Source organism: Aquarana catesbeiana, linkage group LG05 (genome assembly GCF_042186555.1).
Source record: "Aquarana catesbeiana isolate 2022-GZ linkage group LG05, ASM4218655v1, whole genome shotgun sequence".
Lineage (NCBI taxonomy): Eukaryota > Metazoa > Chordata > Amphibia > Anura > Ranidae > Aquarana > Aquarana catesbeiana.
In genome coordinates, this window is record NC_133328.1 from 84,187,134 (window position 1) to 84,202,244 (window position 15,111).

At 43.8% G+C, this 15,111-nt stretch overlaps 1 protein-coding gene across 2 annotated transcripts in view; it reads left to right on the forward strand.

The window, feature by feature from the left end:
* Positions 1-15,111, forward strand: part of ESYT2 (extended synaptotagmin 2) — a 220,161-nt gene that overhangs the window by 150,830 nt on the left and 54,220 nt on the right. For both annotated transcript variants that reach the window (XM_073629929.1, XM_073629930.1), the window contains exons 8-11: positions 9,831-9,951; positions 12,804-12,980; positions 13,611-13,693; positions 14,475-14,523. In XM_073629929.1, coding sequence (XP_073486030.1) covers positions 9,831-9,951; positions 12,804-12,980; positions 13,611-13,693; positions 14,475-14,523 — 430 coding nt within the window. The remainder of the gene's footprint in view (positions 1-9,830; positions 9,952-12,803; positions 12,981-13,610; positions 13,694-14,474; positions 14,524-15,111) is intronic.

Below are 15,111 nucleotides of genomic sequence, written 5' to 3' on the forward strand. Positions count from 1 at the left end.
GTTGGTATTTTGAGACTAGGTTAGTGATGTAGCCGGGGGCAGAGTTGTGGATGGCTTTGTAACTTATTGTTAGTATTTTGAATTTAATTTGTTGGGCGAGTGGTAGCCAGTGGAGGGATTGGCAGAGAGGGGTAGCAGACACTGAGCGATTTGTAAGGTCGATGAGTCTGGCAGCAGCATTCATGATGGACTGAATGGGGGATAGTCTGTTTAAAGGTAAGCCAATGAGGAGTGAGTTGCAGTAGTCAAGGCGAGAGATAACCAGGGAGTGAATCAGGAGCTTTGTGGTTTCACTGGTTAGAAAGGGACGTAGTTTAGAGATGTTGCGGAGGTTGAGGCGGCAAGCTTTGGAAAGTGATTGGATGTGGGGCTGAAAGGAGAGTTCAGAATCCAGGATAACACCTAGTACCCTGACATGTGGGGATGGGTGGATGGTTTTCCCATTGCTCTTGACAGAGAAGTCAGGGGAAGAGGCACGTGGGGGAGGAAATATTATAAGCTCAGTTTTGGACAAGTTGAGTTGAGGAAGTGGTGTGACATCCATACAGATATGTCGGTTAGTAAGTTAGTGATGAGTGAGGAGACTGATGAAGTGAGTTGAGGGGTGGAGAGATAGATTTGTGTGTCATCAGCATAGAAATGATATTGAAAGCCATGAGAGGCTATCAACTGACCCAGGGAAGAGGTGTAGATTGAAAATAAAAGAGGTCCAAGAACAGAACCTTGGGGGACCCCGACAGACAAGGGCAGAGGAGTGGAGGAAGTAGAATTGTAAGTGACACTGAAGGTGCTTTGGGATAGGTAGGATGAGAGCCACTGAAGAGCACAGTCACGGAGACCGAGGAAGTAAAAGTTTTTGAGGAGGAAGGGGTGGTCAACCGTGTCAAAAGCAGCTGAAAGATCCAGAAGTAGGAGTACAGAATAATGTCCGTTGGTTTTTGCAGTTATTAGGTCATTTGTGAGTTTTAAAAGCAGTTTCTGTGGAGTGTTGAGGGCGAAATCCAGATTGAAGGGGATCAAGAAGGTTGTTCTTAATGAGGTGGTCACTCAGTTGGTTGTAAACCAGGCGTTCAAGGAGTTTAGAGGAAAAGGGGAGCAAGGAGATAGGGCGTAGGTTGTTAAGATTGGTAGGGTCCAAGAACGGCTTTTTGAGTATGGGGATGACCAGTGCATGTTTTAGAGCATCGGGGAAGATGCCAGAGGTGAGGGAGAGATTGAAGATGTGGGTTAGAGAGTGTAGGATGGGGTCAGAGGGTGACCGTAGCATTTGAGAGGGAATAGGGTCCAGGGGACAGGTGGTTAGGTGGGCGATAGAAAGGAGTTTAGCAACTTCGTCTGTAGTAGCAGATTTGAATAGGGGGAGTGTCAGTTGTACCTGTTGACATGGGGTCTTAGCTGGGGGAGATACCTGTAGAATGGAGATTTCATCACGGATTGTATCAATCTTGTTTTTGAAGTGATTAGCGATTTCCTGGGCAGTGAGTAAGTCAGTGGGTGGAGGACAAAGTAGAGAGTTGAAGGTAGAGAAGAGTTTACGGGGATTGGATGAGAAGGTGTTAATGAGAGTTGTAAAATAGGTTTGCTTGGCAGTGTGGAGGAAAGAATAGTATTTTTGGAGGGCAGATTTGTATTGGTTGAAGTCTTTGCCACAGACGCTCAAGAACGCGACTACGTTTTTTGAGAATTTTAGTGTCAGCTGTTTGCCAGGGTTGTAGGGGTTGAGGCCTGATTCTGCGTGTAGTGAGGGGAGCGAGCTTGTCCAGGGTGGAGGACAGAGATTTATTGTAGATGGACGTGGCTTGGTTGGGGCAGGACAGGGGAGAAATTTTGTCATAGAGGTGGTCAGTAGCAGAATAGAGGAGAGAGGAGTTGAAGTTGCGAAAGTTTCTACGGGTGATGGTTAGGCGATTGGAGGGAAAGGTGGTGGAAGACAGGGGGAGAGAGAAACTAATAAGGTGGTGGTCGGAGAGAGGAAAAGGATTGTTTGAGAAGTTGCATGGAGTGCATAGGTAGGAGAATACAAGGTCAAGCGTGTTGCCATCAGAGTAGAAGCCTGTACCCATTGCTTCAGGTCAAATGAAGAGGTTAGACTAAGAAGTTTAGAAGTAGCAGGAGTGTTTGTATTAGCAGGGATGTTGAAATCACTGAGAAGGATTGTAGGAATATCCGAAGAGAGAAAGTAGGGTAGCCAGGCAGAAAACTCATCAAGGAAAGTCGATAATGGTCCAGGGGGCCAGTAGATCACAGCAATTCTTAGGAAAGTAGGAGAGAATAGACGTATACAGTGGGCTTCGAATGATGAGAGGGAAAAAGAGGGAGGAGGGTGAATAACCTGGAAGGTGCTCTGGGGGGATAGGAGGAATCCCACTCCACCTCCTTTGCGTCCATTAGGCCTAGGGGAGTGAGTTCAGTGAAGGCCACCCTGGGAGAGGGAAGCAGGAGAAGGGGTGTCATGTTCATGGAGCCAGGTTTCGGTGAGAGCAAGTAGATTAAAGGAATTAGTGACAAAGAGGTCATGAACAGCAGTGAGTTTGTTGCAGACAGAGCGGGCGTTCCAGAGGGCGCAGGAGAGAGGGAGGCTGGTGTTGGGAAGAAAAGGAATGGAGACTAAATTGTGTAGATTGTGACTACTGCCAGAGGGTGTAGGGTGATGGTGATGGGTGTGTTGGGCACAGTTAAATAAGGGGGGCCCAGGGTTTGGGGAAATATCTCCAGCAATTAGGAGAAGCAGAAGAGTAAGGGAGGTAATATGAGAATATGATTTGTATGAGGGGACATGCTTCAGTATCCTGGGGGGTTTGTTAGCAAGTGGGCTTAGAGTTAGAAAGAGGTGATGAGTGCAGTAATAGGGGGAGGGGAGAAGTGAGGGTGATATGTACAGATTGTGGGGTGGAGCAGAGGGATGATGAAAAGAGAGTTTGAGGAGAGAGGCAGCAATCGTGAAAAAGAGGAGAGGTAAAGAGTGCATGTTTCAGACCGGAAGATGATAAAATTTGGAAATGGTGTCACCTGCAGTCTGTTATGGTTAGCTTTGTGCAAATTGCTGAAGTGCAAGAGCAGAAGTGACACTTATTTAAAGAACCCCACTTCTTTGGAAGAACCCCCTGTATGCGCAGCCCCCTGTATGTGCTCCCCCCGTAAAGAAGGCCTTGTTTTTATACTGTGTGTTGGGTGTGGGTTGAATCTGGCAATTAATCAATTAGGAGGGGATATTAGGAACACAGCTAGCAGGGCATAACTTTCACACCACAATCAAACTGCAAGGGGACTAAAAGGCCAAAATTGTAAAGATAAGGCAACCCATAATTTAGGTAAGACTTAATGGCTAAATAAACATTGAACTAATGTGAGCATAGCTACAGATGGAGTTGAAACAGTGGTAACAAACAGGTTTACCAAATATGCATTTGTGCAGTCAGTCAATATTCAGTTTTAAGGTATGTGGAGGTATAAACGATTTCTGACCTAAATATAAATGTGAATAAATTACTGCGCCACAAATGTGAAGATAAGCTGCTAACACAACAATAAGACTAATTGTATGCAAAATGTGAGTGAAAAATGTGTAGCGCTAAAAGCATATAAGCCCTAGAAATGAGCCTAGGGAAAAGTGCACATACACCTCTGATTGTGTAAAATAAAATACAAATCTGAACCAAACAACGTAGGTAGGATATTACTATAACCACTGACTCAACTGAATGCAGGCATATATGGTAATATCTAAAGTGCACATATATACACATCAACATTCAAATGAACAACAAAAAATGTGATGAAGTGATAAGTCCAAAAAGATGGGTTTTTAGGGAACAATCCGCAACGGGAATCTTTAGTAGAGTGGAAGATGTTAATATATCCCAAAATGTTGCAGATGATGATATTCAAATATTCAGAATCAGACGGCACCCAGGACCTTGCTTCCACCACCAAGGGGAGGGTTAGGTACTCTTACCATGAGTTGTGGACCCATACACCAGCAGTGGTGAGTCATGCAGGCAAGGATGCAAACATAGAGTGCAGATTATGATCTCCTTGGATGGTTGAGATGAAGACACACTCCAGCACGTTCTTTGTTCATTTGAACATTGATGTGACTTTTCCCTAGGCTTATTTCTAGGGCTTATATGCTTTTAGTGCTACACATTTTTCAATCACATTTTGACCTAAATATAGCAGATCGAAGGTAGAAAGATGTCAACAGATGCACGTCTGTTTACATCCATCTGCCCATAGATCTTTTATGGGTTTCAGTGCTGGATTTAGATCTTGGGGGCCCAGGGCACTTCAAGTTCCAGAGCCCCCCAACATAAAAATTAAAGTACCGTATATACTCTAGTATAGGCCGACCCGAATATAAGCCGAGGAACCCAATTTTACCACAAAAAAACTGGAAAACTTATTGACTCGAGTATAAGCCTAGGGTGGGAAATGCAGCTACCGGTAAATTGCCCATCATACACAGCCCATCATTGCTGATCAGTGCCCATGAAATACAGCCTGCAAGTGCGCATCAGTGCCCATGAAATACAGCCTGCCAGTGCCCATGAAATACAGCCTGCCAGTGCACATCGGTCCTCATGAAATACAGCCTGCTAAGTGCGCGTCAGTGCCCATGAAATGCAGCCTGCCAGTGCACATCAGTGCCCATGAAATGCAGCCTGCCAGTGCGCATCAGTGCCCATGAAATGCAGCCTGCCAGTGCGCATCAGTGCCCATGAAATACAGCCTGCCAGTGCCCATGAAATACAACCTGCCAGTGCGCATCAGTGCCCATGAAATACAGCCTGCCAGTGCACATCAGTGCCCATGAAATACAGCCTGCCAGTGCCCATGAAATACAACCTGCCAGTGCGCATCAGTGCCCATGAAATACAGCCAGCCAGTGCGCATCAGTGCCCATGAAATACTGCCAGTGCCCATCATATACAGACTTACAAGTTCCTGGTAGATGTCATGATGTCCCACTGTATCACCATGCAGCCGCGGTAACGATGTCCCGCCTATCACAAGAGGCGGTCTAAGAGGCGGGACATCGTTATGTGACTGGACACACAACATGGGAGGGAGGGTAAACTGACAGGGGCACCTGGCCGATTCATGAGCGGCACCCAGCGGGACGGCCCCGTCCCTTTTTTGCCTCCGTTGCGGGACTTTTTTTTCTAAACTTGATATTCACTCGAGTATAAGCCGGGGCAGGGTTTTTCAGCCTAAAAAATGGGCTGAAAAACTCGGCTTATACTCGAGTATATACGGCATATGACAAATAAAAAAAATAACTGAAATGATAAATCGCATTTGTTCTAAAAAAAAATATGTTGGGCTCCGAAGAAGACACTTGTGCCATATTTTTCTCACTGAGGACTGAGAAAACAACATTAATATATTCTAACCTACGTAGTCACGTTTACACGTTTGCTAGTCTGCAAAGAGAGAAAGTTAGCAATATACAGTATTCCTGAGACGAGAGAGTGAGCATCATGAAGAATCAATACCTTTTTCACTGAGTTCTCTGTAAATCTTTCCAAGCATTATGGCAAGTCCCCTCTCTTTTTTTCTGAGTGGACGGCATTGGCAGGCTGGAGCACAGGAGGTGGCATGTACGGATCCACAGGCTGAAAGGATGGAAAAACAGAAAATGACTTGTGGGAAGTCTGGTTGAAGGATTGAGAACATGGAAAATACCCACCGATTAGGAGTTGACTTCACTACTACACTTGGTGCAAGACACGTAAGGAAGGAAGGTCCTCTACTCTCTGCTAATTTCATCCAACACTCTCGTAATTATGGGTAAAACTTGCTAAAAAATGTTTTGCACTATTTGAGATTGTGGCATGTCAGATTTACATATTGACCCAAACGGGGCAGTGAGCTTCTCTCTCATGTTTCTCCCTGTGATAAACTGATGCTGGTTATTACCTTCACTCCCACACAATTTTGTCGGGGCTGTTGCCTGTCACTTTCCAACAATTTTCAAACTTTTTTCTTGTCCCACCCAGTTGTCTCTTGTAAACCAGGCAATAGATTCTGTGACGCAGTCACCTGAAAACAAACATTTCCAATACTAAAATAATAGAGAAGTTGAAATGTAAAACATCTGCCAGGAGTCCTCATCCCTTTGTTTGCCTCTGAAGACTAAAACATGTAACATGTCCCTACTGCTGCATTCGCTCCCTGCTGCTCTCTCTGTGACAGCAGTACGGGTAGAAGTTTAGCTGTCACTTTATGAAAACAGAGCGGCCATACAGGGCTCTGCCCACACCGTCATGTCATTCATTCACAGAGCTCAGTGTATGAATGAACTACAAGTCCTGACATTCTTTATGGCTGTCGGCTTGTAGTTTCCAATGAACTACCTCAGCACTGTTGAGCACTTCAGTCTTCTTGTCAGTGTGAAACTGCCTATCTGTATGATGTACGGGCAGATAGCTTACATTGGCAGTCTGCAGGAGACCTGCATGGTAGAGCTGCACGATTCTGGCTAAAATAAGAATCGTTTTTTTTTGCTTAGAATAAAGATCACGATTCTCGCGTTGTAACATCATCTTTCACATTATACAAAAAAAATTGGGCTAACTTTACTGCTTAGTTTTTTTTTTCTTTTTAATTCATTAAAGTGTATTTTTTCCAAAAATATTGCGTTCGAAAGACCGATGCGCAAATACAGTGTGACATAAAATATTGCAACAACTGCAATTTTATTCTCTGGGGTCTCTGCTAAAAAAAAAGGTATTTTTGGGTTTTTTTGACAGGTGTCACAAGTGAGCGGAGACCTCTGCACTAAATCGAGGAAATGCTGTGTTAAGATGGGGGGGGGGGGGGGGGGTAGAATCAAAATCTTGATTCTTTAACGATTAATCATGCAGCTGTACTGCATGGCATCAGCGATCTACAAATCACTAGTGTAATGCTTTCCCGGCTCCCTAAAAAAAAAAAAAAATAGTAAATGCACAATTTTTGCAGTTTGCATTTTTTAAAATTTCTTTTTAAAAGTTAACTTATCCTTTAACTGTTCTGTATCCTGACACCCACACACACTTTGTCAATTTTTTAAATAATAAAACTCATTTTATAATTATTACTTTCTTTTTTTATAAACAAAGTCTGGGGGCCCCCTCTTGCAGAGGGGGCCTGGGCAGTTGCTCCTTTTGTCCCCTTATATATCCGGCACTGGGTCCGTTACAAGATGCAAGAAAAAACTGAACGGAAACTGATGTAAAAAAAAGTGACTTCCATTCTGCTCAGATGCAGCAGCAGGTTCATTGATCCCCTGATAATTGGAATGGATGCCACTCCTCTGAAAAGACCCTTCCTTAGATCATTGGCACTTGTACAGGTGTCTCCAATGGATGATATCCCCTTATCTCATGTTCTGTGACAACTCTAAAGCTGTCTATCTCCTTACTTTCTGTCTCGGACACACTGATCGCCAGGATAAATGGAGAGGGTGAACTGTCCCAGGAAGGATACAAACAGTCACAAAACCTGACAGAGGGCTTAGGACTTCCTTACGATCCAAATATAAAAAAAGAGAAAAGTTTAGGCTTTACATATTGTTATATACAATTTAAGGTATATTGTGTGGCTATTAGTGAAGCAACATTTTACAGTCGCATGTATTGTTTTTTTTTTTTCCTAGTACATTCGAATCTTAGTAAAGCTTTTCACGTGCAATAGAAATGAGTCATCAAAAAGTGTCAGAGACCACATCAGTTTTAACATGCTCTATAGTTAATAATGTATTTCAACACCAGAATACAGGTGAAAAGAACATCAAGGTGACATCTGCTGTATTAATAAATAATGACACTTTTTAGTAAACAGCCTCTCTGTAGTCTCAGTACTTAGTGAAATTTCGCAGTAGGTGAGCATGTCACACTTACAATCTCGTTTAGGAACTCTGCTTCCACCTAGTGGATAGGTTACATATTACACCAGTTATGAATGAACAGTGCCCACACTGTCTTCCTACTAAACACATGAACAGTGCTGTGAATTTTGGGGAATATCAATAAGTTGGTGCTTCTACACTTCAGGGGGGACATTGATGTATTTTTCATGGTTGTCAAAAGGCACTTTTTTTGTCTAATGCACAAGGTTAAGTACAGTTTCTTTACAATTAAACATTTATCCTTGCCCCAGCCCTCTTCATAGGCATAAAAATATAAAAAAATCATGCTGGGCATGCTTTGTATATCTAAGGGTCTGTGTTTTTTTTTCTCTTTCTTATATTATTGCAAAATCAAGGGCTAGCTGGCATCTTTAATTTTTATTCCAGAAAATTATTTATTCTCTAAACCTTAACTCAAAGCAGATATAGAAGAAACAACTAATGCAGCTCTGTAATCATAAATACTAGGCGCCAACCTATTATTGGTGGCTGATATTCACTTTTTTTGAAGAATTGGCAACAAACGTACCTATATTACTGATGTTGCTTCAAGTGGTTGTACCGCGGTGATGCATGCAGCTGCATGCAGAGAGGACGGTCGGCTTTTTTGTAAGAACAACCAATGTGGCTAAGGAGCTGCTCGGCTGTTATAACAAGCAGTGGGAGGGGACGTGTCGTGTCCCCCCCCCCCGGCCACTCCACCCAGGTCTCCTGTCCCACTTGGAGACCCGAGCGACCAGCCGGAACGTCCGCTGGCGGGCCGAAGACGCGAACAAAGCCGATTGCTGTGTTCGGGTCTCGGATCTAGTAACCTGGAAGCGATGTCATGACATCACTTCCACATTACTGGCATCCTAACGGCGCCCGTTTTAAAAAATAGAAAGTATTCAAAAACGCAGATCTTGAGGCTTTGAATACTTTTAAGTGCAGTGGAGGGGTTTGGAGTCTTAAAGACCCCCAATCCCTACATAAAGAGTACCTGTCACTGCCTGTTACTGTCACAAGAGATGTTTACATTCCTTGTGACAGCAATAAAAGTGATAAAAAAAAAATTAAAAGGACAGTGTAAAAATAAAAACTTTAAATTTACAGAATATCAGCACCTGATATCGGCTATTAGCCTTAAAGGCAGTCGAAAAATCGGTATCAGCCCTGATAAAACAGTATCGGTCGATCCCTAATAAATACATCCATAAAGAGACCTGGTCATCAAAAATTGTAAATAAAAATACAGAAAAATCAAGTATTGTAAAATTCGAACTAGTATTCACTTGCAAGGTGTCTTTGAACATGCTAACACAGCCCCTTTCCTCCCTCCCTGTCATATCCTTCTCCATTTTTGATTGTGTCTAATTCCTGTCAGTGCTGGCCCAGCTCCTCTGCCCCTCCTTTAACACATTTCTTTATGTGTTATCTGGGTGAGGTTCAAAAGAAAAAACAATACATAAAATATGTTACATGCACATATAAGTTCTTTTAAAGTACATGTTCAATCAGCACTGTCCACACAGAGGGTCAGGGGTGTTGCAGCCTTCCAGGACATTCAGAGTAGAATGAAAACTCCTCCTACATGCTTTAACCAGACATTGATAAATGTCATAAGACTGCTATATACTGCTAATGATAAAAGGTATTTAGCAGTTTATTTTTTACTAAAACTCTTGCATTTCCATGTTCTGTGTACTGTGGGAGACCAGATATAGTGAATGCAGGATCCTGGGTTTAGCAACACTTTAAATAGGCTGTTGCTGCCATTCGAGTTGCATTTAACATCTACTGAACCCCAAATTCATTTTTACCATTTGTAGTCAGCAGTTAATCTGTAGGCAAAACATAATTTTTACATTAGTGGTATTATTAGGCATTCATAATATACTATTATGTGTTTACTAATTTTACTAATTTATTAACCTTAATCAAAATGTTCCTTCTTTGGCAGTGGTGTATCTGATACCATAATATTGGATATTATTTCCAACTATCTGGTTCTTCCCAATCGTATTACTGTTCCTCTAGTGAGTGACATCCAGCTTTCACAGCTACGCTTCCCAATACCTAAGGTGAGTCATTTCAAAGTCAGATGTGGAATGTTTTTGTCCTACAGGAGATTCCTGTGCATTATTACATCAGTCAAATGCATTGACGAAGGGATGAGGAAAGGCCACATATGTTTTACTTTAACTACTTCAGCCCCGGAAGGATTTACCCACTTCTTGACCAGGCCATTTTTTGCAATACGGCACTGCGTCGCTTTAACTGACAATTGTGCGGTCGTGCAACTTTGTACCCAAACAAAGTTGACGTCCTTTTTTCCCCACAAATAGAGCTTTCTTTTTGGTGGTATTAGATCACTTCTTCGGTTTTTATAAACAAAAAATGCCGACAATTTTGGAAAAAAACATTTTTTACTTTTTGCTATAATAAATATCCTAAAAAAATGTAAAAAAACTAATTTCTTCATCAGTTTAGGCCAATATGTATTCTTTTACATATTTTTTGGGTAAAAGAAAAACGCAATAAGGGTATATTGATTGGTTTGCGCAAAAGTTTCTAGCGTCTACAAATTAGGGGATAGATTTATGGCATTTTTATTTATTTTTTAACAAGTAATGGCGGTGATCAGCAATTTTTAGCGGGACTGCAGAGGACAGATTGGACACTCTTGACACTTTTTTTGGGACCGGTGACATTTATACAGCGATCAGTGCTATAAAAATGATGCATTGATTACTGTATAAATTACACTGGCAGGGAAGGGGTTAACACTAGGGGCAATCAAGGGGTTAAGTGTGTCCTCGGGAGGTGTTTCTAACTGTGTGGGGGCTGTGCTCACTGGGAGTAGAGAGAGATCACTGTTCCTAATCACTTGGAACAGACGATCACACTGTACTTCACTGTCAAACGGGGATCTGCTTTGTTTACATTGGCAGATTCACGTTCTGCCTCTCTGTGGAGCGATTGCGGGTGGCCGGCGCACATTGCGCATCGGCTCTGGCGCGCATGCCCTCGCTTTATCTATTACACGAAGCACCATACCGGTACAGCGATTCTCGTAATAGAGCTGCCCTGCCGCAGTATAATGCATGAGCGGGCCATTTCTTCAGTGCGCATGAGCCAATGACGTCAGCAGCAGCGTATATAGTGAATATCTTCTAAACTTCAAGTTTATGAGATATTTACAGTACCTACAGGTAATCCTTATTATAGACTTACCTGTAGGTACAAGTGGTATAAACTTTCAAACTTCAAAAACCACAATAAACTAGTATATACAGTGGTAGTTACTGCTTGCTACCAGTCACTGCTTACTTCCAGATGCTTGGCAGTGTTTGCTCTGCAGAAGCCAGCAGGACCCACAGGTCAGCGGCCAGCAGGACCCACAGGTCAGCGGCCAGCTTGTGGGTCCTGCTGGGAGTTGCCTGAAGACCATGGCCAGCAGGACCCACAGGTCACTGGACAGGGGCCAGCAGGATCCCACAGGTTAGTAGCCAGCAGGACCCCACAGGTTAGCGGCCATCAGGACCCCACAGGTTAGCGGCCATCAGGACCCCACAGGTTAGCGGCCATCAGGACCCCACAGGTTAGCGGCCATCAGGACCCCACAGGTTAGCGGCCATCAGGACCCCACAGGTTAGCGGCCATCAGGACCCCACAGGTTAGCGGCCATCAGGACCCCACAGGTTAGCGGCCATCAGGACCCCACAGGTTAGCGGCCATCAGGACCCCACAGGTTAGCGGCCATCAGGACCCCACAGGTTAGCGGCCATCAGGACCCCACAGGTTAGCGGCCATCAGGACCCCACAGGTTAGCGGCCATCAGGACCCCACAGGTTAGCGGCCATCAGGACCCCACAGGTTAGCGGCCATCAGCACCCCACAGGTTAGCGGCCATCAGGACCCCACAGGTCAGCGGCCAGCAGAACCCACAGGTTGCTTGGCGGTGTTGCCAGATGCTTGGAAGTGTTTGCTCTGCAGAAGCCAACAGGACCCACAGGTCAGCAGCCAGCAGGACCTACAGGTCCGCAGCCAGCTCCCAGCAGGATCCACAGGCCATGGGCACTTGGGCAGCTCCCAGTGTTGAGGGCTATTTTGAGGTTACTGGATGGGCACTGGGGCAGGGTAAATGAGGTGTATAGGGGGGAGATAGATGGGGTGATCATGTGGGGGGCAGCGGGGGATGTGAGGGTCTCTCACCGTGACCTCAGTGATGGACCGATGGCAGCTGCCAGCTCAGGCTCAGCAGGACAGGTCCTCCTCCTTGTACGCCAAGCCAGTGAGTCAGACTAAGCCACGATGGTGTCCAAGAAGATCCTACTGGGAGTTGTAGTTTGTCTCCTCTCCCTAGGCTGGCTGTGCTCGCTGCTCTCCAGACTCCACCCACCGGGTGCAGGGAGCTTGAGCTCACAGCCATGGACTACAACTCCCAAGCAACAGCAACGGATGTCACGTGACGTCACTGACGTCAGCTAGCCCCGACTTTTTCCGAGTCCACCAGGAAGAAAAAAAAAAACATCGTAAGCAGGCGGCCGTTATATAAGTTATACCTGCGCGACTTACCAGGAAATGTATCAGTATCCTGGCCGGTACTTTGAGACCCGGTACACGAGCTGCATATTTGCTCAATGGTTCAAACAGCTTTCAAGCCAGAGGATCAGGATGACAGCCAGGCATCTAGCATTTTCAGAAGTGATGGTGACCACCTTTGTGTTTCACTCGGCATTCATTTGTGGGCATATGAGAAGAAAAAGATTTTTGCCCAGAAAAATATCATTTAGAATAAAGAATTACTTTGCATGTGGATTGGAAATTAGGGAGGCTATAGTGATGGAGATACGTCTGCATTCGGATTTGTTTTGTCAGACATTTGAAATGAATGTGCTCAACACTGGATGTTTCTTTCCTCTTTAAACAGGGAGTGCTTAGGATCTATTTTATAGAAGCGCAGGATCTGATGTGGAAAGACACATACATGAAAGGACTGATCAAAGGAAAGTCTGACCCATATGGCATTATAAGGATTGGCAATCAGGTTTTCCAGAGCAAAGTCATTAAGGAGAACCTGAACCCCAAATGGAATGAAGTGTATGAGGTAATGAAAATTCTTTTTATTTCTCTTAAATAACTTATAGAGTACATGTTCACAATTTATACGTGCAAATGCCCGTGTGCTAAAAATATGGAACACAATTGATAGAATATAAACAATTGTGATGCTGCGCCCAATGGGGAAAAAAACATTTAATTAGCATCATGCAGCTACTTAAACACTCATCACACATAAAATAAACCAAAAGCAAGCAGCACTTCCATATACTAAAAGTCCATTAACCACTTCAGCTCTGGAAGTTTTACCCCCTTTCCAAAAAAAATGCATGTATTTTCTGTAACAGCACATTACAATGCACCTCATTGCACAATGAAACCATATGGCTCCAATGTTCCTGTTACTGCAGCACAGTGGTGTGAAGTGGATCTCAGAAACTTACCTGCCACTGTAGGAAACTAATTAGTGAACATTTTAAATTGTACCTTCACTACAGGCATTGCTGCAACTCACATTTCATTAAATAGAGAATCCACATAAAATGACACACTGGCTGTAGCTGTTTTTTTGTTTTGTTTTTTCGCACAAGCTAACTGTACATGGTTAAACGCTCATATTATTTCCATAGCATGACACCTGTAATATATTTCTCCAATGTCTGCTATTTGTGCACAGGCATTAATATATGAACATCCTGGCGAAATGTTGGAGATTGAGCTCTTTGATGAAGACACGGACAAGGATGATTTCCTGGGCAGGTAATACTCTGTTGATTACAGCTACTATATTTTGCTATTGCAGTCTCCTCTCTATACCTGTGCTTGTTGATTGTCCTAGTCATCAGCATTAGAGTGCTCAGGGTGCTTCTCATATTTTGCCTTACTTCTTACCCAGATAGACATACACAGTGCTATATTGCAGTAAAATCTGCAGGATCGCTATTGTCTTGGCAACAGTCATTCTTTAATGATGGATTAAAATCAGCGGGGGGGGGGGGGGTGTATATGCAAAATCAAGCTGTACTAAGCTCAGGGTATACACAGAACCTCAACTTTTCTCCAAGTCAGAATTAATCCCTATTCCCTCCTGGCACTAAACTTAGTCACCAACATTCTATTGTCAAGTGCCAGGGCCTCAGTTTGCAGCAGAGTCTGGCGCTCCATAGTTAAATGACAGTACTTATACTTTAGATCCACGAGGTGGGAAGCAGAACCTTAACTTTGAATGAAGTTTAGGCCCTGTGTACAGAATGGGATTCATTGGGCTCCACAGGGATCAATGTAAATACTAACTTGCAGGCCTGTACTCAGCACTGCTTTTAGAGTAGGAACATTTTTGGACAGGTTGACTTTAAAAGCTCAATTACCAATATAAACATTCTATCGTATATAGAGCAACATTTTACTAGAAATAAAAAATAAAAGTCCAGATCCACAATAAAGACATGTGGGGGTAATGATTTGTTAGAAAATGTTATATTGTGATGAAAGTTTTCAAATATTTCCATGTAGTAATTCTATGCTTTTTGATTTCTTTTAGTCTGATGATTGACTTGGAGGAAGTGGAAAAGGAGAGAGTAGTAGATGAGGTAGGTCATATCTATCATTGTGTATTGTTTATCTTCTTAATTTTGTCTGTTTAGAGCAAAGTGACTGCACATAGCCCAGCCCACTTCAGCTTACAGTAGTACCTTGGATTATGAGCATAATCTGTTCCAGAAGCATACTTGTAATCCAAAGTACTCGTATATGAAAGCCAGTTTCCCCATAGGAATCAGTGGGAACTCAGGTAATTTGTTCCACAGTGACTCCTGGTGTATGCAGTACAGTATGTGGCCAGAGGTGCAATGGCGCCGTTGTATGCAGTACTGCATGTGGCCAGAGGTGCGGGGGCTCCGGAGACACTCGGCAAACGGAGTGTCTCCTAGCGTCACCGGCGCCCCCCCCCCCACCTCTGGCCAAATGCGGTACTGCACACCCCAGCAGATTGAATCCTGCTGATCTTGCGAGACAACGCTCGCAAATCGAGTCACAATTTAAAAAACTAGCTCGTATTGCGAAACTCTTGTAAACCGCATTACTCGCAATCCGAGGTTTCGCTGTATATGCTTATCCAGACATGCTCCTCGACTGCCTCTCTGCACTGCTGGAGTCCTTGTGAATGGGTATGGGAGAGC